At 37.1% G+C, this 20,449-nt stretch overlaps 1 protein-coding gene across 2 annotated transcripts; it reads left to right on the top strand.

Moving 5' to 3' along the window:
* Positions 1–6,148: 6,148 nt before the first annotated feature.
* LOC140870775 (uncharacterized) lies at positions 6,149–19,659 on the top strand. Of its 2 annotated transcripts, XM_073273166.1 has the most exons (19): positions 6,149–6,507; positions 7,199–7,302; positions 8,536–8,622; positions 8,751–8,826; positions 8,908–8,982; positions 10,328–10,381; positions 10,806–10,865; positions 10,942–11,058; positions 13,958–14,052; positions 14,130–14,332; positions 14,919–15,019; positions 15,359–15,462; positions 15,553–15,718; positions 15,855–15,977; positions 16,255–16,337; positions 17,849–17,987; positions 18,321–18,350; positions 18,542–18,612; positions 18,757–19,659. In XM_073273166.1, the coding sequence occupies exons 1-19, from the start codon at positions 6,469–6,471 to the stop codon at positions 19,388–19,390; spliced, it is 2,361 nt and encodes a 786-aa protein (XP_073129267.1). In that variant the 5' UTR covers positions 6,149–6,468; the 3' UTR covers positions 19,391–19,659. The 2 variants fall into 2 exon arrangements, with proteins under 2 accessions (XP_073129267.1, XP_073129268.1); XM_073273167.1 differs by lacking the exon at positions 18,321–18,350.
* Positions 19,660–20,449: the final 790 nt, after the last annotated feature.

Raw genomic sequence — 20,449 nt, 5'->3', positions numbered from 1 at the left:
GTCATCAACCTCTACAGGAAGCGGTGCAGGTATAGTTGTGGAGAGCCCACAGGGAGATAAATTTCAATATGCCATCAAATTTCTATTCCCGGCAACGAATAATGAGGCAGAATATGAAGCTTTCATCATGGGAATTAAATTGGCCCTGTCGGTCGGAGCAAAAAGACTGACGATACACAGTGACTCCCAAATTATCGTCAGTCAGGTGAATGGAAATTATGAAGCGAAGGAAGATAAAATGCTTGAATACCTCACTCAAGTAAATGAGCTTCTCTCGTGTTTAGACAACTATGATATAAAACAGATACCTAGAGGGGAAAATGATTCAGCAGACCGTCTCGCCAAGTTAGCAAGCTCCTTGGCCAACATAGATAATAGGAAAATTACATTCCTAACATATGGCCAGGAAAAAATTGATGGAAGTGATGCTATAATCTTCTGTGCTGACAGTGAAGAACCTAGTTGGAAAGATGAAATAATCGACTATTTGATGCGGGAAAACCTACCCGCTAACCAAGTAGAAGCTCGAAAACTTAGAGTGCGAGCTGCTCGATTCACGATCATTGACGGAGAACTGTATAAAAGAGGTTTCTCTTCACCTTACTTAAAGTGTCTAACGCCAACCAAAGGAAATTATGTGCTCATGAAATTCATGAAGGAATATGTGGAAATCACTTAGCTGGTAGAGCTCTCGCGGGGAAAGCATTACGCCAAGGGTACTTTTGGCCAACTATGAAGCAAGACGCTATCGAATTAGCAAAACATTGTCACGCATGTCAAGAGCATGCTAACTTTCATCACCAGCCGGCTACAATCTTGCAGCCCCTAGAAAGTCTTTTACCGTTTGCTCAATGGGGAATGGATTTGGTAGGTCCTTTTCCTCCTGCTACCGGACAAATAAAATTTCTGATAGTTGCTGTGGATTATTTCACCAAATGGGTCGAAGCCGAACCATTGGCCAAAATATCCGAAAGAGATGTAATCAATTTCTTATGGAAGAATATAGTATGCAGATTTGACATTTCTCAAACCTTGGTTTCAGACAATGGAACTCAGTTCTCTGGAGCGAAAATAAAAGATTGGTGCAAAGGACTTTCCATCAAGCAGTTCTTTACTTCTGTTGGGAATCTTCAAGCGAATGGGAAAACCGAGGTCACCAACCGGACCATTCTACAGCACCTCAAAACACGCCTAGGAAATGCCAAAGGGAAATGGGTAGATGAGTTGCCAAGTGTTCTATGGGCATATCGAACCACTCCACGCTCTTCAACTGGAGAATCTCCTTTCAATCTGGCCTACGGAGCGGAAGCTGTGGCTCCTGCCGAAATTGGAGAACAATCATGGCGAGTGAAACAATACACTTCATTTGAAAATGACCAAGCCCTCCGAATTTCATTGGACTTGGTGGATGAACTCAGAGATGAAGCTTCGACACGAGCCGAGAGATATCGAGCTTGTATGACTAAAGCATACAATGATAGAGTCAAGCCAAAGTCTTTTCAAGTAGGAGACTTGGTTTTGAGAAAATCTGACATCTTGAAGTCTGTGGGTAAATTGGACCCAAAATGGGAAGGCCCGTACAAAGTAATTGAGATTGTGAAGATGGAAACATATCGCCTCCAACATTCAGATGGCAGAATACTTCCCAGACCTTGGAACGTGGCCAACCTAAAGAAGTTCTATGCATAAACTGCAACTCTCTCCAATATTAGGCTATATTTTTTGTTATTAGCATATTTTCTTTATGTTTTGCTATTACAATTTTGTTATGTAGTTTTCAACTAATTTGAGTATTTTTTTATACAAGCAGATTACTTTGTCGAAAGCATATCATATCTCCTCTCCTATACTAATGCTTACTTAAGACATAAACGTCATAGACCCTAGCAATCATAAAAAATTCCCAACAATAAGAGGCTTGGCCAGCCCCATGGGACATTTGAACTTATGATGCTGTAAGAGGTCAGGACGACATAATAATATTATAAGTCCCGGGATACCTCACCACGCACCAAGTGGGTTTAGGAATTCCCCATGAGACAAAATCTTGGGAAATTGATCCCTTCCCAAGTACTCCAATATTAAGACGATATTATTTTATTCATCAAACAAGTATGCAATAGCAAATTCAAGATGCAAAAGAGATATGATAATCGACAAAAAGAACAAACAAAGTCTAGAACTTTGACTTTGTTACAAAAAAAATTGCCCAAAAGTGGCAAGAAATAATAAAACTAAACTGCCCCACGGCTCCAACGGGTAGTCTCCATGTAGCTTCGACACACACCGTCATTATTGATTGTATAAGCTAAAAATTCGAACGCAAAGCTTCGATCATCTCCTCATCACCCAGACCTCCCAATAAATCTCCTAAAGGAGGATCCGAGTCATCCTCAACTCCTGCAGTCCTAGGCTCCGGAATTTTAGGGTGAATCATCATAATAATTTCCTCCGGAACTAGTTGAGTATTCCGTAGTTCTTTGCGACAATCCACGACAACTTCGTCATGAATAACAATCGCCCGCTGAATCACTTCATCTCTAAAAGCTGTGGATGCTCGATAGCCTTCAATTGCTTTTTCTCCGGTACTTCGCAAGAGATTCTTGCCTATTGACGAATTGAGAAAATTTTCACCAGTCTCCGATTCATGGGAATATTTTCCCCTAAGTAGCTCCATATCCTTACACATTGCATCATACTTTTTGGATTTCTCTTCAAGCTCCTTTTGCGACTTGAGAAAATCATCTCGGGCTTTAGCACCTTCCTCGCCGAGTCTTTTGCACTCACCCCTTAATGACGCCAGCTCCTCATCAAATTTTTTCCCGGAATTTTGAGACCTCTCTTCTCGAAATTTAAAAGTATGGGCAAGCGATAAAATATGCAAACACCCATAAATAAAGAATATTATTTACTACGTAAAAATCATGCCAAGTAACAAAAATATAATAATATACCTGGAAGGCGGACGAAGCAAGAGACCGAGTTAACACTTCGGCAGGTTGAGGCAGTAGATGCAACCTATCATGATCTCCAATCAAGTCCGCTCCCGTTCTCCAACCAATCTCCGGATCTTTCAAATCCCAAAAAGATCCAGCTTTATTATTTTGGTTCACTCCCTCCAAGAACAAGTGGCGACCTTCACGAGTGGCGGGAGGAACTGTTCGTTCATCATCACGTCTTATTTTTGGATTTATTCTACCATTATCACTCGCCCTAATACGGGTATCACGGTCAGCATCATTTCTTCTACAACCATTCCTTCGGTCACGAGCATCAATATTTCTAGATGGAGGACCAGAACGATTGACACGGTCGGAAGGCCCAGGAGAATTCCTCCTCCTTGGAATCCCTTGGGAATTATGATTACCTCGATCCATTGGTGACTCTTTTCTCGACATCTTTGACGAAGTCTTCTCGTTTTTCTCTATGCAAGCGCGAACCTCCGCCAAACTTATTTTGTCACCTACAAACAAGCACAAAGAGAAAAGAGAGAATGATCAATAAATGAATTTAATAAATTTTAAATTAACACGAATAGGAGAATCCCAAGCAGACGCAATTATCAAAGAATTACCAATGGAAACCAAACTCCTAGGATTGACTATTTCGTTAAAGAGACCTAAGGATCGATAGTCAAGCTGCAAAGTGCGATGAATTTTACCAAGTATGATTTTTCTAGGCCCCGGACTCCAACTCGTGGGAACCTCCCCACTATAATCCCAAACATAAAAAAAACTCCGATCTCCACGCACTCCTTGGAGACGAAAAACGGGATAAAAATTTACAGTTCACACGAGGTTGAAAATAAATATAAGAGTCGGGCATGGAACGACGCACCACGAAAAGCGCAAAAAATAGCTCCGCTGTCGGAATCAATTGAATTTCGCTCATTCTATGGAAAAAACATGAAAATACAAGGATAGCCCCTGGGGTCAACTGACTAAAACTCACACCAAGCCTACACACGATTTCTATCAAAGTGGCATTGGGAGGGAGCAAAAACCCATAATTAAAATATTCCAAATAAACGATGAAATAACCCGCGGGTGGGTTCTGACAAGAATCCTCTTTGGTAGGAATCTTCATGATATATCTTGACAATAGATCAAATTTCTCACACGGGCTTATAATATCCGAATTACCCAATACACATTCATCCACCCCATCCGACGAATCTTCGGATCTATTATTTTCCCAATAATCAGGGTCACTAACAATTTTTAAGGGAGTCGGACTCTCCGGATCGCGCGACAAAGGAACATATAAGTCACTATACTCCATGCGAGGAGATAAATTTTTACTCCGATTCGCCCTCAACAAGGATAATACCTTGCCCCGAAGCGAGCGTCCTGCAAAAGTATATATATTTTAAAAATATATATATACTTCATACTCCTACAACTTTCACGCAAACAATTAATCAAGTCATAATATTTCAAATATTTGACTAAAGATATAAAAAATATATATAAAAATAAAAGAACACACGAAACCGAACATAATAATATATATGTGTATATGCACATGCGTGTATTTTCATATATCTATCAATCTTTCACACGGCCCAAGGATTTCGCCGATATATCGACGCCTCATCGTCGCCATGCCATGATGGTCAGGTCAGCCGCTGCCGTTTTCTTTCTTCCCTCGATCGGCCTGATGCATCTCCTCCTCTCCTGGAATGGATCGGCTCGCAGCATCTCCTCATCTCCTGGAACCGATTGGCCTGCTGCATCTCCTCCTCTCCTGGAATGGATCGGCTCGCGACATCTCCTCCTCTCCTGGAACCGATCGGCCTGCTGCATCTCCTCCTCTCCTGGAATGGATCGGCTCGTGGCATTTCTTCCTCCGATGGAACAGTTCGTCGCTGAATCTCCTCCCCTTCAGAACGGCTGCGTGTCGCCTCTTCCCTCTCACGATATTCTTCAACCGTTTGCTTCATCACACGATCTGCCGATGATCTTGCTTCCTTTTTTACCACCGAGGCCGCTTCTCCTCCGATAGTCGGTCGACGTTCCTTGGAGATGGTGGAAGGATTGATAGATAGATATTGATTTACACGTATACACATATCATACACACATATTTGTAACATAGATGCGTATACACGGTTGGGAAGCAAACAAGGAACAAACAATCTCACGAATGAACAAAGCTGGAAGGCAATAAAAAAAAAAACAAAAGGGAGAGGAGAGAGAATAATAAAAAGTTGACTAAAAAGAGGGGGCACGTGATGTCGGTACCTGCCATTGTATGGTTATTTATTTTTTACAAGTGTTTGGAACACGAGCACGTGAATACTGCAAATAAATTCAAAAATCCAATTGAGTTAGAAAATTGTGGTAAAAACATACCTCGGTGTTGAATTTATAATGACAGTAGTTGATAAAGTTTTACTGGGATTTTACAATTAATATTCTAGTAGGATTTTGATCCTATCCAATTACATGGTGTAATTATTATTCTGCCAAGATTTTAATTCCATTGCATCATAGTCCTACGGTCGATCCCCGCGACCTGACCGGGCAGGTCGATCCCCGTAATTTTCGCAGTGGCAAACAATACTCCGGTAAAAATTCTACTCTCGGACCTCTCCACACACGCGACATGCCCGAGAGTGGGGGGCCTATGATAGGTTACACCTAAAAATTCAACTGGGCCTGAGCCCAATCATGAAGGTCCACTCCAAATATTTTTCAGGCCCAAGCTTATTTAAATATTATATATATTTAATTCAAGCAGACCCTGAATTCTACAAAAGCCCATAAGAGGCTCAAGCCCGTGAAACTCTCCAAAATATCTATAAATAGCTCAAGTCACCTCATTATTAAGGTACACACTTTCTTTAGCACTATATTGCTCTACTCTCGATTATTATTCTTTGAGTAATAACTGATTTGAGCGTCGGAGTGCCTTCGCCGGGAACCCTCCCGGCTCCTCTGATTTTGTTTTGTGACGTAGGAACAACCCACTGAAGATCTCCACCGGGAACATACAAGGATCCATTGATACTCCAGACTTTGCGGAAGCAACGTGTCATATACAAGTGTCTACATTAATATTTATTTATTTATTTTATGTCATACAAAGGAATTTAATAACAAGGCAGCAATATTATTGTTCGTCACCATGACATATAATCTAATCATCAACGGAGTTTCCCATTTCTATACATCAAATTTCCTTTGGATGCACTCGTACCGTATATATACTGCTGATTCACGTATTTATTATTTCATCATCATCATCTTCACCAAGCACACGATCCATTGCTGCCGGTCCCTGCATTTGGAATCTTTAGGGTTTCATTTTTTTTCTTGATTGATTGATTTCCAGGTCGAGTTTTAGATGATTTATTGAGTGGAGATTGTTGCCCAGAGTTCTCCGCGAGTGCCTGGGTGTATGTATTAGGGTTTTTGGGTCGACAGATCTGAGTCCGTGTCTGCACTTCGATCATCAATTTTCACCATGTTTTGGCATATGTCTGGTCTTTCCGCTGCATCTCCAGTAAGTGCCCATCAACTCTCTCTTTGATGGAATTTCTTGCTAGTATTTGTATTTGTATTCTTGGAAACAATTTCTTGAATTCTCATGGGTGGTGAAAGAACGGGGAGTGTGGTTCTTGGAAAAACATTGAATTGATATTCTTTCCAATGCTGCGAGACTCTTTATGATCGAGGCAGACAGGAAAGGTTTTGTTAGTGGAATGGACTTTTGCTGCATTTACCGGGGGCAATTTTATTATTGCCTGGTTATAGCATGACAGGCAGTAATTCAGTACCGAAGATACTTGGCTCCTCTCGTCGCATTATTAAAACCATCTATTCTTAAACATGAAAGGTTACTATTTGAACAGGTTGTGATGCGTTAATCTGAATCATTCAGATGATTCGTATTTAGGTGGCTGCATATTCAATAATAAATTCATTCTACTGGGTATTCATATTCCCTTATATGGCGTAAGGGATGCTTTAGTTTTTGCGAAACTTTGAATTTGGTTTACCTTCGTTCCTGGTCTTCAGAATCCATTTAGTGTTCATTCATCGTAGAGCAACTCAAACCCTTCTCTTTTCTAATGATTGACACATTATGTATTTGTGAAACAATATAACTAATTTTGAGTTGCACTATATTGAGAATCAAGAGAACAAGCTTGTTTGTATGAATGCATGTCTTTTATTGGAAATGTGAATTTCAGGTGGAAACCATTTTGGACAAAGAAAACTTTACATTGGAGGAGTTATTGGATGAGGATGAAATAATTCAAGAATGCAAAGCTCTTAATGGCCGTCTTATCAATTTGTAAGCTCTCGTTCACTCGGCATACAAAAATGAATCGAGATCTAAAAAAAATATTTAATCTTCATTTTATAGTATATCCATGCTTTGTTGCACAATTATGAGAATCCCAATGCACACTAAGGCACGTGAATATTGTAGAAGCTAGGTGCAAGGCAAGGCATGTGCCTTCGCAAAGTGAAGCATCCTAAGGAATAATTTGGATAAGATTTTAATACCTCAAGAAAGTTTCAATACATATAATAGTCATTTGTATATGAGCAAATTTGAATAAATATCATGTTGCATTTCACCTTGATTTTACTTCCATGGCATTTGGGCACGCATAAGAGGCTTCGTAAACATTTAAAGTGCATCGAGGTTGGGCTTTACAAGTTAAAGTGTGCACTTTCTCTAAGGGACGAGCTTTGGCTGAGTTTGAGGCACAAAGGCCAGCCTTGAGTTGGCACGGACCTTGTTGGTTTTTGATATATATGCTTAATTGCGACAGCTAACTATTAATTTTGTGGTTTGCTAGTTGATGAAACATGCATACGGTGCTGTCAAAATGAACTTCGAGTTTTTTTCTGGCTTCTAGATATGATTAAAATGCATGAGCTCTCATCGTCAACTGCTTGATGCCTCGCAATAATGCAAGGTGTCAGTCATGTCCAAATGATCGTAGAGATCAACTAACTGCCTGATGCTATTTGAGATCAAATTTCTTTCCTTCCAACTTGTAGAAAAATTGATTGTTTAAACATGTTGGAACTTCGTTGCCTGACTCTTTGAAGCCGAAAATATATAAGGTCTAGAGTAGTGTAAACTATGTAATCGTGAGGTGGCGTTTTATTGTGTTTTCAACTAAAGAATTTTAAAACCGTAGCATTTTTCAAAATATTTTTGAATTTTTGTTTGCATATGAATTTGAAAATTGATTCGATGTGCCCATGCGCTACGATGGATTGGAAAGATGAAATATATTATCTGTTTAGTTTGCAAAGAGAACATTTTGTGATGATATCATAATTATGTTTAGAATTTAGAATAGTAAATTAGAAGTGTGAGATGATAATTTTCTTTGAAAATTTTGTAAACAAAAAGATTAGTCGGTAGTAAATTTTTTTGTCAAAATTTCTTTTAGTTGAATTGAGAGCACAAGTGAACAAGGTCACTATCTTAGATTTTGAGAGGCCAAGTACTTGGTTGTTTTTGACATTGCATAAAAATAAATATTCATGTCAAACTTTCTCACAGTTTGCGGGAACGAGCTCAAATTAAGCAACTCCTCCAGTACATTGTGGAAGATGCACCAGAGGAAGCTGAGAAAGAGCGAACATTCAAGTGAGTGTGAGTAGTAGAAGTATCGAGGTGTCATACAGTGCCAGTTCCTAGTGATATAATTTGAACATAATGGATGTGTGTTTCATTCTAGAAGTTTGACGAATGACCTTTCTCATTTGTTCTTGTAGGCTTCCTTTCATTTCTTGTGAGATTTTTACGTGTGAAGTTGATATAATGCTCAAAGCTTTGGTAGAGGATGAAGAGGTATGAAGTTGTAAAAACTATACAATTTTCTGATCACTTAATTTTGAATTTCTATTGTTAGCTTTACTTTTTGGTTGACAGTTGATGGACCTGCTGTTCTCTTTCTTGGATCATGACCGCTCCCATAGTACATTATTGGCTGGTTATTTCAGCAAGGTATGTTGCTTTCTTGGTAAGAATTGTGATTTGCTTTGGCGTCGTGTCTACTATTCTATTATTCCAAGCTTATTAAAGAGGTCAAATGGAAAGTGTTGGTGTATTGGTATAATCCGTATAAAACACTTCTATTTTACCAATAATTATCATTTTTTGTATTAACATTGTTATGAGTTGAATCTATTTATTAATTTTATTTCTAATTGACTGCTCGTTGGAGACTTGTAGTGGCTCTTTTTCCTTTGTTGTTTAAAATAACTTAATTCTAGATGACGCATATTGGTTCTTGCAATTTTGATTTGTTCATAAGTATGTATGATTGATATCAGGTCCTTCTGGTAGTGGTGATGTTTTTGCTGTCTTGTTTATGATTTTTGTTTGCACAATTGCACTCATAATAGTATGAGCTTTTTTTTTTTGGTTTTTCCGTATGAACAGATAAATAGATGCTTGTTTGGGAGTTAAAGTTACTTCTGAACAGAAACAAATGTCAGTTTGAGAAAATTTGTTATCGAAATTACTGAGATGACTATTGTTAGGCATTTTTAATGCTTCTTTTTTTTAATGCATTTTTAATTAATAAAAAATAATTCATATTGCAATTAAATTTTTTTTTTGAAATGAATTGCAATTAAAAATTAATAATGTATAATTTTTATTAATCACTTGAAAACATAAATATAATTAAATAAAATAATAAAATTAAGAATATGCAGTTATAGGCATTCAAAAAATTATATTTACATTAAAAATAATTTCGTAGTTCACAAAAATAACAATAAAAGTTAATGAATAATGATGACAGATATAGAATACAGGCAAAATGGTAAAAAGGGAGAGATATTCGTCAAGAAAGGGTAAAAAAAATGTTTTTGTTAGTCAAACAATAAGCAGAAACAGTGCAGAAACAGCAACAGAGGGGCAGTTGCACATAAAGAGGACAATTTACTCGTTTCTCTTGTTTGGGAAACAAAAACAGAAACAGTGGTTTTTGGTCTCCTGAACAAGACCATTGCTGCGCATTTGTTGGCTTGATTGCTCATTGATTCAAGTCATATTTGTATGGCCATGTATTTTAGATGGTAGATCTTTCCATCTACAATTGGATAAAAATGTCAACGATGGATTAGTTATAGTTTAAATAAGTCAATACATATTTACTTGGAAAAGCATATTCATACTTTTATATTGGCTTACTAATTATGTTTCTGAAGTGTATGTTTAAGCTAGCGTGGCATATATTTTGACCTTATAACTCAGTTCGTTGCTTAAGTTTACTGTATGTTGGATGTTCTTCACCAAATTATATCTTGTTGTGATTGATTCTCATACTTGTATGTGCTAGGTTGTTGTTTGCCTCTTGCTGCGAAAGACAACTCCTCTAATGAGTTATATTCGAGTAAGTTCACCTATATATCAGTTTTCAGTTGGCAGTTATCCATTTTTCTTCAGCCAACTGGTCTGGCTACTGGCTATTGTAACTTTTATGTTCTCAATGTTTGGTCTCCAGACGTTAACAGAATATTTTTTTTGTATTCAAACTTAAAAAAAAAATGTGGGCATCTCGCTAGATTCAGGCATTTGCTTTTGTACTCCTCCATTGTAATGGGTGGTGTATCACGTGTTTGGCATTGTTGGTTGAAGGACCATGATTTGTTATTATAATGATGAAAGGGTAGAAAAGCTAACAGTTTTTGTTGATGTTCTGTTTGAGTATTTGGGGTAGTGAATTTGTTTATTGAATCTATATTTGTCTTACTGCCTACTTGTTATACCTGGTATTTTAATTATCCAGGACCTTATATGTTCTCATGCTTGGCCAGGTTCATCAAAATATCGTTAACAAGCTTGTAGACCTAATTGGAATTACGTCTATAATGGAGGTTTCTTGTTCGCAATCTCTTTCATCTCTGAGTTATGCTTGATGAAACAACTCCTAATGGAATGGTTGTTCAACAGGTTTTAATTCGCTTGATTGGTGCTGATGAACATATTTATACCAACTATTCGGACTCTATTCAATGGTTGGAATCTATGAATGTGCTGGAAATGATTGTGGATAAATTTAGTTCATCTGTAAGTTTCTGAAAGCTGTGTGATCTTGCATAACCTTGCTATTTTGTTCTCCGTCAGCCTTAGATGCATCCAATTACAGACTTGGGCTTAGAGAGGGTCTAGTGGGTTGGACCAAGACAATGAGATATAAAACACCTCAAATAGTACGAAGCCTCCTACATTAAAAGTTTACATCTAGATGATTCAAGAAATGAGGATAGGGGGTGAGATTTTGCGCTTGTAACGGGAGGGAATAAATAAGGGTGAGTTGGTTATGTTATGGATGGACTTTCTAAATTAGTTTTGTTAGCATTACTAGGGAGAGAGAGGATTATTATTATTATTATTATTTGATAGGAAGCAAAATATATTCATAAAGATATAAAAGGTAATAACTACAAAAGTGGACCAGAGGTCCACACAAAAAGCAATAAAAGCCGGAGTCAACTTAGCATAACATAACACTCCAATCCCTATACGAATCTAAACCGAAAAGTTCATGAACTCCTTAGTCTTCCAAATTCAAAAGAGAACCGTAAATTTGATCTTGTTCTAGCAATCGCCAACTGATTCTTTTCCCCATTATCGAAAATTCTTCTGCTTCTTTCCAACCGAACCATCCATCAAATACAACGAACTAACATGACTCAAAAGATTCTACCCCTCCCGCCCATATAACATCCAAGATTTGCGTCAAATATATTCCAAACTGATCTAGGTGTTGCCCATACCAAGCCCAAATCCTCCAGAACTCTGAACCTTAATCTCCACGTTTTTTCTATACACAACACACCAACTCAGGCACATTGAGCGAGAGGGATACCTCTTTTGCAACATCTTACTAGTTGGTAGTTTTCCAAGCGCAACAGTCCACGAGAACACTCGAACCTTAGACGGGATTGGCGTTTTCCAAACAGTAAGATATAGAGAAAAATACGAAGAAATACTGTCCGGAATGAAATATTGAAAAAAAAGATTTTACTGAGAAAGCCTTGATAAACCCCCACACCCATTTCCTAATATCATCTGCTCCCTCGATCAAACTCATCTTGTCTAAAGACTCCAACAACGCACTCAACTCTAAAACCTCATTATCCCTCAAATCCCGATTTCGTACAAATTCCAAGAACCATTTTGAGAGTTGTCAAATGAGTCTGGCTGGGAAAAGGAAGAGATGGGCTAATTATGAACAAGAGAAATCTGGAATAAGTATGGATAAAGTTCCTAAAGGAAGAATCCCCCACCACTTATCCGTCCAAAATCTGATCTTCGAAATAAATTTCCAAGGACTTTAGACCTCATGTTCTTAGCTAAACTTGCATCCCACCCACGGACGTAGCCAAAAAAATTTTCGACCCTGGGCTGAATGACCATTGAAGTTTGAGATCTCGTTGTTAGTTGACCAATATTTTCTTTATATCTCGTGCAACAAATTAACTTATTAACGAATATATAGTTTACTTGTTACATACATTCAACTGAAACAATTAAGTCCCAAAAAGCACAACGAAAAGAAAAAAAATGCAAAAAAAGAGAAAATTTATAAGAAGCATTTTCTCGAACAATACAAGTAATGAGATAGAACAAATATAAAATCTATAAATTGATGACAACCCAAAGAATACAAAATTTCCCGTGAGACGGTCTCACGGGTACGCAAATTTTGTGAAACGAATATTTTAATTGAGTTACTCATGATAAAATACTACTTTTGACGCTAATCAACAAAAAATATCTCACCACAAATAGAAAATTGAATCATCCAAACAAAAAAACCTAAGCATTAACGATTTTTCAACAATAAACTTAGTCGGTGACGATTTTTTTTGAAATTCACCATATTTAAATTTGACTATTTTATAATTTCCGTTAGTTTTAAATCAGATTTCTAATAATAATGCTTATTTTATTTTTATAATAATATTTTATTTAAATAATAATTTTACAATGTTCTTTATAAAATCCAAGCTATCCAAAAATCAAAATTGATAATTGAACACAATAAAATGAAGCATTTAATGATAGATTTCAAGAGGACGGAAAATCGCCATATGATTTCACGCCGATTGAAAAACAAGGAACAAATTGAGAAAATAAATGGAGTTGAAATTTGAAAAGGGTTTCTACTGTCTGCTCAATACAATAATCGTTGGCTTACTAATGAACTGGACCAACTCCTAATTGGGCTATGTAAAAAATTTAGCTGTAGTTTAAATAGATACCATACTAACAACCAATTTTTTTTTAATCCATGGCTGGAGCCCTTGGGGTGGCTCCGTCCCCGATCCCACCCATTCTCTTGTAAACCATATTTACTAACCACAATCTTCTTTCACAAAGACCCTCGAGAGAGAGGATTATATCTGTTACTATACCGGTCTTTCTCTAGGTGCCATCTCCATTGGATAGAGTTGGTCATTATCTCGTAAAGGTTTCACTGTTTTAGTTAATATGCATTTCTGTTGTGATATTTAGCTTCAAATCCATCTTTGTTCTGTCCATAAATTGTTTGTTTGATTTGGAAGCCATGACACAGCCTTTATGTTTTTGCCTTTTATGAGTGAGAGATTTGGACCATGGTGTTCTTTTAAGATTGCTGTTGCTTTTGTGAGTTTGCCGTGTTAGGGCAAACCTTAGGTCACCAGATTCTGAAGCCAACTGCAGGTGCTGCCAGTGTTGTTATCGAAGTTGCATTTCCTTTTCTTAACTGTTTATTGAGCTTAACATAAGTTTCCCCCGGAATGATATGTGAAAATGATTTTGTTTCTTTTTGTGGCTTAAAGTCTGCAAACCTGTCTAGAGCTCATCAATTTCTTGCTTTATTCATAGCAATTGGAATTGTGCATTTTCATTGTCCTTTTCTTTTCTTTTCTTTTCTTTTCTTTTTTTAATCTCTAGTGGGTGCTATCTTTACTTGCAGGACTGTCCGGAAGTGCATGCTAATGCTGCTGAAACACTTTGTGCAATAACTAGATATGCTCCGCAGGGACTAGCTTCAAAAATTGCCCGTCCAAGGTTTCTATGCTATTTTTCTCCATTGCAGTCCTTTTGCACCTTGTCTTACCTTGTCTGAAAGCTTGCTGCTGTCACAGTTTTATTCGAAGATTGTTTCACCATGCCTTGGAGCACTCAAGACCAAAATCGGTTTTGGTTAACTTGTTGTCAGTCTGTATATCTTTGTTAGACCCCAAGAGGTTGGCTTCGGGAATGTATTACATGTATAACCATCAAATGACTCATGGATCTGGAATTGCTGCCGATCCTGAAACTGTTGAAGGCATGCTGGAGAACCTAGGTATGGTTTGGTTACTTGAGTGTTCTATTCTGTGATTATATGCTCCAACGCTGTTATAAGTGCATCACAATATTAATTACTTTGAAGATAACTAGCTGAAGGTTTGGGAGAACAATCTTGGTCACTTGCCGTAAAAAGAATGTGTCTTTGTTGTTTATTGAGTAGTTAGGCAAATCTATGAAGACCTCATTAAGGAGTGTTCCTTTTTCGGATGAGCAATCCAGCTTCCTATTCAGCGTTGAGTTTTGGTTTGTTACTATGTAAGTGATATGATTGTGTTTTATTATTGTGGGTGAGAAATCTCTGAGTTGGATGACCAAGACATTTCACAATTTTCCTGACCAACAACTCCATTTTGACAAAGTGCTTCTAATTTGGAGAAAGAAATGTAAAAAGGAAAAACACGGGTGAGAGATTAAGAACATCAAAGAAATGCGAACCAAACTTAAATGTACAAAGCAAAATGTGTGAATAAATTTACTGTTGTTGAACATGCAAATGTGTTTCAAATGGTACAATCGTTTTTGTGGCCATCAAATATTAATGGTGGTGTCACAATCATACAGTTAACTGGTTTATCTGTCAGGTGATTTGCTCAAACTTTTGGATGTCTCCTCTGAAGATGACCATGTGTTGCTAACTACATATGGCAAATTGCAGCCGCCTCTAGGAAAACATCGCTTAAAGGTATCTTTATCTTTAATTTAGAAAAGGATGAAGACGTGTTTATATTGTTGTGAGATTTTTTTATTTTTTTTTGCGTGTGTGTATTGACTGCCGTTGTTCAGTATTTTATCGAGATTTTCCTCTTCTATATTATGCATGCATCTGAGAATGACAACTGTTGTGTTTCCCTATAAATGCTCTTCTAACATAAGGCAATGATGATTTTGTATGCTCTTCACAGTACTTCAGTCCCTCTCTCATCCCCCACTTTTTCACATTTGAAATTGAATTTTATCTGCGAGAAAAATTGATCATCTCCGTGGCACTAAATCTAATCTTGAGCTATGATGTGGCTCTCAGATTATTGAGTTCATCTCAGTCTTAGTGGCTGTAACCAGTGAGGTTGCAGAAAAAGAATTTATCCGCCTAGGTGCCGTGAAACACATTTTTGAAATGTTTTTTGAGTAAGTTCTCCCCACTTCAGATGTTGAAAATTCTTATAAACTTGGTGAACATCTTCGGAGTACTCTAAATTACATTTCATTTGGTTGTAGGTACCCATACAATAATTTTTTACATCATTATGTAGAACGCATTGTAGTCTCTTGCTTGGAGAGCAAGAATCCTCGGTATGTTGAACATATTCTTCGCGATTGTAATGTTGTTGGGAAGATCCTTGAAGCAGAGAAGAATTTGACTCTGACCCTTGATGTAAACAAGGTATGCTTTGTTTATTTTTCATTTGGGGCTTTCTTGCTTATGACATTTTGTCACATAATGTACCTATTTTTTTTTAAAATTTCGTTTGCCTGGGATTTAAATTACTATAATCTATTTTATTGAATGTGTCGTGCAGCCAACTATCTCGGCTGTGGGTAGAACGCCACCTAGGATAGGGAATATCGGGCACCTCACTCGTATTGCTAACAAGCTTGTTCAGTTAGGGAATACCAACAGCGAGATTCAGACATTTCTACAGGTTTTCCGAGTGTTCTATTTCCAACAATGTTGTTATTTTTCATAGTTATACCCTGATCATCTGCATGCAGCCTTCATTCCCCACCATCTACATGAAACATCATGCTTGACTTGGTTGAACTTAGGGGTAATGTTTATGTTGGTTGAATTTTCATTTTTTTGTATTGGGCCTGTATTTTATTGCAGTTGTGTGAGGTGGTAAAGTGTTTTGCTGGTAGCATTGTAAACTGATAACATCTTGAAATTTTCGTTTCTTTTTTTTTTCTTTTTTCTTGCAGGAAAACAGTGATTGGATTGATTGGAAGACTAGTGTGCTTCTTAATCGCAATGCTGTGGAAAACGTCTTCCAATGGACATGCGGGTGAGTGCATTTGAATAGTGTCATGTGTCTGAACGTACCATCTTTCTCCATTATGCATGCATGCATAGTGTTTCCCACTTATATGTTCTTTTATTAGTTATTGTAATCATAACCTTTTATTAAGGCTAGATTCCCGTGCATAGGGCTAAGGCAAAGGTTCAATCTTTGACCTGTTTAAACTTAACCGCTGAATTTGAATGTAAATCGGATGCCTTGTTAGGTGCTGAATCTTGGAGAAATTAATGTAGGAGACAAAGTTGAGTGTGATATTGGACACTTATGGTATTCATAGACATCAATTACAAAACCATCCCTAATATGGCAACAAACTTCATTCAAACTCCCTAATGAGCTATGCTGCATGAATACGGGTACAGGTATGGGTACGGGTATCAAATTGGGTATGATACGGATACTGCGAATTTCGAAAACATAAGACACAATATGGCTAGGATAAGACAATTATTAAAGAATATATAAATATATAAATTTAGTATAAAAATTGTGAAGATAGAAAGCCATATTTATCATTCATAATATCCATTGCAAATTAGGAAAGTGATTTGGAAATGAGAAGAAAAGGAGAGTGACTTGGAACTGGGTAAATCAAAGTGAAGTTTATTCTGAGCATTTGTAGAGCTTGCGCAGCAGCGACTAGCGAGCTTCGTATTGGCGACAGAGCTAGGGCGGCTTCAAGATGAGAAGAGGAGACTGATGACGTGGAGATGAAGAAGCCCAATTTATTTTCTCTCTAATAAGCCCAATCAATTCCATCTATATTTAAATTAGTCCCCCAAAGCGTTGTGTCGATGCTACACACAGGGTACTACCCTGTGTGCAGCGGCCAGCGTGGCAAGTTTTCATTGGCCCAAATCATGTGGGGCCCACTGGATTTGGCATGTGTCGCCAATTTCTGACCACACAGCTTCGATTGAACCCCCCAAAGTTCAATTTTTTTCCCATTTGACCTCTAAAACCTTTTTTTTTTTTTTGCAATTCCACCAAAACATATGGGAAAAACGTAACCCTCCTGTGTCCAGGCGTATCCAACTGGTAAAATCTACAGAAAGTCAAAGCTTCGGATTTTGCAGTATCTGACATGCATATCAGTGTATCGTATCCATATCCATATCCGATACTTTAAAAATATTTTAATAAGTGTTCGTGCTACATAGCCAATGAGGTGAATATTATCAACATATGAACATATGTATTCAACAATTATTAATTAATTGTTAAATGTGCTAGAAGAAAGATTTTCACTGAAATGTATACTAGCTATTGGTATAATGGGTGGATGGTTTTGGTTATTGAGGTCTTGGCAGAGAAGTTAAAAATTCAAGTATTTTATGTTTGACCCATGTTTTGTCGTAGGTGCTGTAGGTGTTTTTCCTATCATTTTGACCATTACGGGTTTGTTTCCAGTTATTATTATTGGACAGTCTGTGTGCCTAAATCCTTTCTTTTACAGCTTAACCCTCTTATATGGATGCACTTTTTATATTTTTCAGGAGACCGAACTCACTACATGATCGGACAAGAGATAGTGATGATGATGATTACCAAGACAAGGATTATGATGTTGCAGCTTTGGCAAATAACTTGAGCCAAGCATTTCAGTATGGGATCTATAGTAATGATATTGATGAGGTTTGTTTTGTACTTTTTTTAAGCACTGTTAGATTTCAGTGGTCTGATTTTTAAACCTGAGCTTCGTTCAGTAAAAATAAAAACAAATTAGCTTCTCTGTGGAACAAACACTCAAATAGTGCATAGTTGTTTACTTACTTTACCGATAATAGTTTTCCAAGAATGATTATAGTTAACTTTTTTTTGAAGATCGGTAGGTTAATATTTTTATATAACAATCTTTGAAGGTCAACAGGGGAGTGAACAATTAAAGATGTACCATGTTATTTGTTTTCATCGACGTAGGTTTCAATCATGTTCTGAAATATATATATATATATTTACCTTGTGCAGACTCGTGGTTCACTTGCACGGGATGACGAGGTATGCAGTGAATAAATGAGAGCCATGACTTTGTATTTTGTGAAGTTCAGTTGTGTTCGCGTCAGTTCTAAGTTTCTACGTCATCATCATCATCCTATTCATACTCTCTTCGCATGTTTATGCGTCTTTTAACCATGTTAAATAACATCACGCATTTGAGTGAGAAAGTTCCTGATTTTTATCTTTTGTAGGATGTGTATTTTGATGATGAATCTGCTGAAGTTGTCATTTCTTCCCTTCGTTTGGGAAATGACCAAGAAAGGCAAGTGGATGATACTTGTTTGATTATCTCATATACCTTAAATTCAAGTGTTTGCGTTCCTTGATGCTCCCCTCCCTTTTCAGTGCTTTTTATATCCTCCATTTGCTGCATGTGACTATAGCTTCAATAGTTCTCTTGTTACAGTGGATCTCTCTTCACTAACTCCAATTGGTTTGCATTTGATGATGAAAGAAAAGCAAGCGAACCTTCCACTGGGTCAGTTGCTTCCTCAACCACCATTATTGAGGCACGTCAGGTTGGAGCTGATGACAATAAGGTCTTGGTCGATGAAGATGACGATGAGGATTATGCCGACACTGCCACATCTGAGCCACTTGTACCAAAACCAGTTGTGGACAATATGTTCAGTAAATCGCATGACTTTGAAGAGGTTGAATCCAGGGGGCCTTCAAGACAATCAGAATGGGTCGAGTGGAGGGAAAGTTCTGATTCTGTCGAAGTACCTCCTACAAATTCTGTTGGTACATCCGAATCAGCTCAACGCCCACCTTTACCAAACGGCGAGCTTCCAGTCGGATCAGAAGCTCAACTTGATGGCGTTGGGCCAGACGCTTCCCCTTCAGTTGAGCCAGATAAAATGGATGCTACCCCGTCTACTGCTGATGCAACCGTAGAAAACTGTAAAAGTGATGGTGGAGGATCGCCTGATTCGAAGATCGACTCTGGTACTAATCCTTCACAATCTGCAGGTGAGAGTGGCAGGGTACCAAGCATCGGTAAAGTTGATTCTCAGGCAGAATACGATGTGAGTAAGTAAATTATGGGAATAAATGAAGATTCTTGTAGTGAGATAAGATAATTCTTTTTCTTTTTTTCCCCCTTCCGTTTTTCCTTAGTTGAGTGTCTTTTTCACTCAAAAGTCTTAACAACCTTCACCGAATCTGTAGATTTGTTCTCCGTCCCCATATTTTAGCATTATACCGCTGGAAAAAAAAATTCCGAAGAACTTGCTGAACATGTTACAAAACCTTGGTTTTACCTTATTGTTCCAAGTGAAAAGTTAGTAAAATACATTGATTTGTTTCAGTGATTTTTTGTTTTGTCGAGCATGAGCCGGGTAATTGTCACCTGTTATATTTTATCCGTTCAATGTGTATTCATACAAAATTTAAAATACCATATATACATGTAATGCAATAAGAATTTATAAATAAAGGGTGCAAGCAAATGAAAATATGCCATTGGATTGATATCTTATGGTTTAGGATTTGAGATTTTTGGGTTTAGACGATTGATTATATCAACATAATCACAAGTTTTATAAAAAATTAATACATTTTAAATTAAATAAATAAATTATATACGTATGAAGTGCCAATGAATATGATCAGTAGTATTTATGACCACAGTTAACTATGGCAAGTTTTACCTTAAAAAAAAACATATAATAATGAATTAATACTACTAACTAATACTTTAATACTTCTCCGGTGACTTTTGTTAATCGTTACATACAGTATAAATATCGTCCAAAATTTTCATACGAAGCCTGAAACAAAACACAAAAAGGTGGGTGTTACAAATTGTCATTAGCTGAAACACAGCTATCCATGGGACCTTATAGGGTAATGATCTACGACATCATAACAATTCCGCCATTTAAACATTTTGATTTCTTTAATTAGTATTTATTATCTTAATTATTGGATTTTGATTTGACGTGAAGTCATATGCTTATCCCGTACCAAGAATCAAGACAAATACGTTTAGTTAAATATAAGTAAAATCAATTATAATAATAAACCAATAATTTTAGCTTTCACGAAATTGATAATAGATTAAAATGATAGTAAATGAATGATTTATGAATTTCTTA

Source organism: Henckelia pumila, unplaced genomic scaffold (genome assembly GCF_033568475.1).
Source record: "Henckelia pumila isolate YLH828 unplaced genomic scaffold, ASM3356847v2 CTG_254, whole genome shotgun sequence".
NCBI lineage: Eukaryota > Viridiplantae > Streptophyta > Magnoliopsida > Lamiales > Gesneriaceae > Henckelia > Henckelia pumila.
The sequence above is the reverse complement of the archived record's forward strand: the minus strand, read 5'-3'. Positions and strand labels throughout refer to the sequence as shown.

Excerpts from the sequence above, each read along its gene's own strand:
- LOC140870775 (XM_073273166.1), top strand. The coding sequence starts at position 6,469 with ATGTTTTGGCATATGTCTGGTCTTTCCGCTGCATCTCCA. Across the intron at positions 8,827-8,907 it reads CTTTGGTAGAGGATGAAGAG|TTGATGGACCTGCTGTTCTC; the intron begins GTATGAAGTTGT and ends TTTGGTTGACAG. Across the intron at positions 11,059-13,957 it reads TGGATAAATTTAGTTCATCT|GACTGTCCGGAAGTGCATGC; the intron begins GTAAGTTTCTGA and ends CTTTACTTGCAG.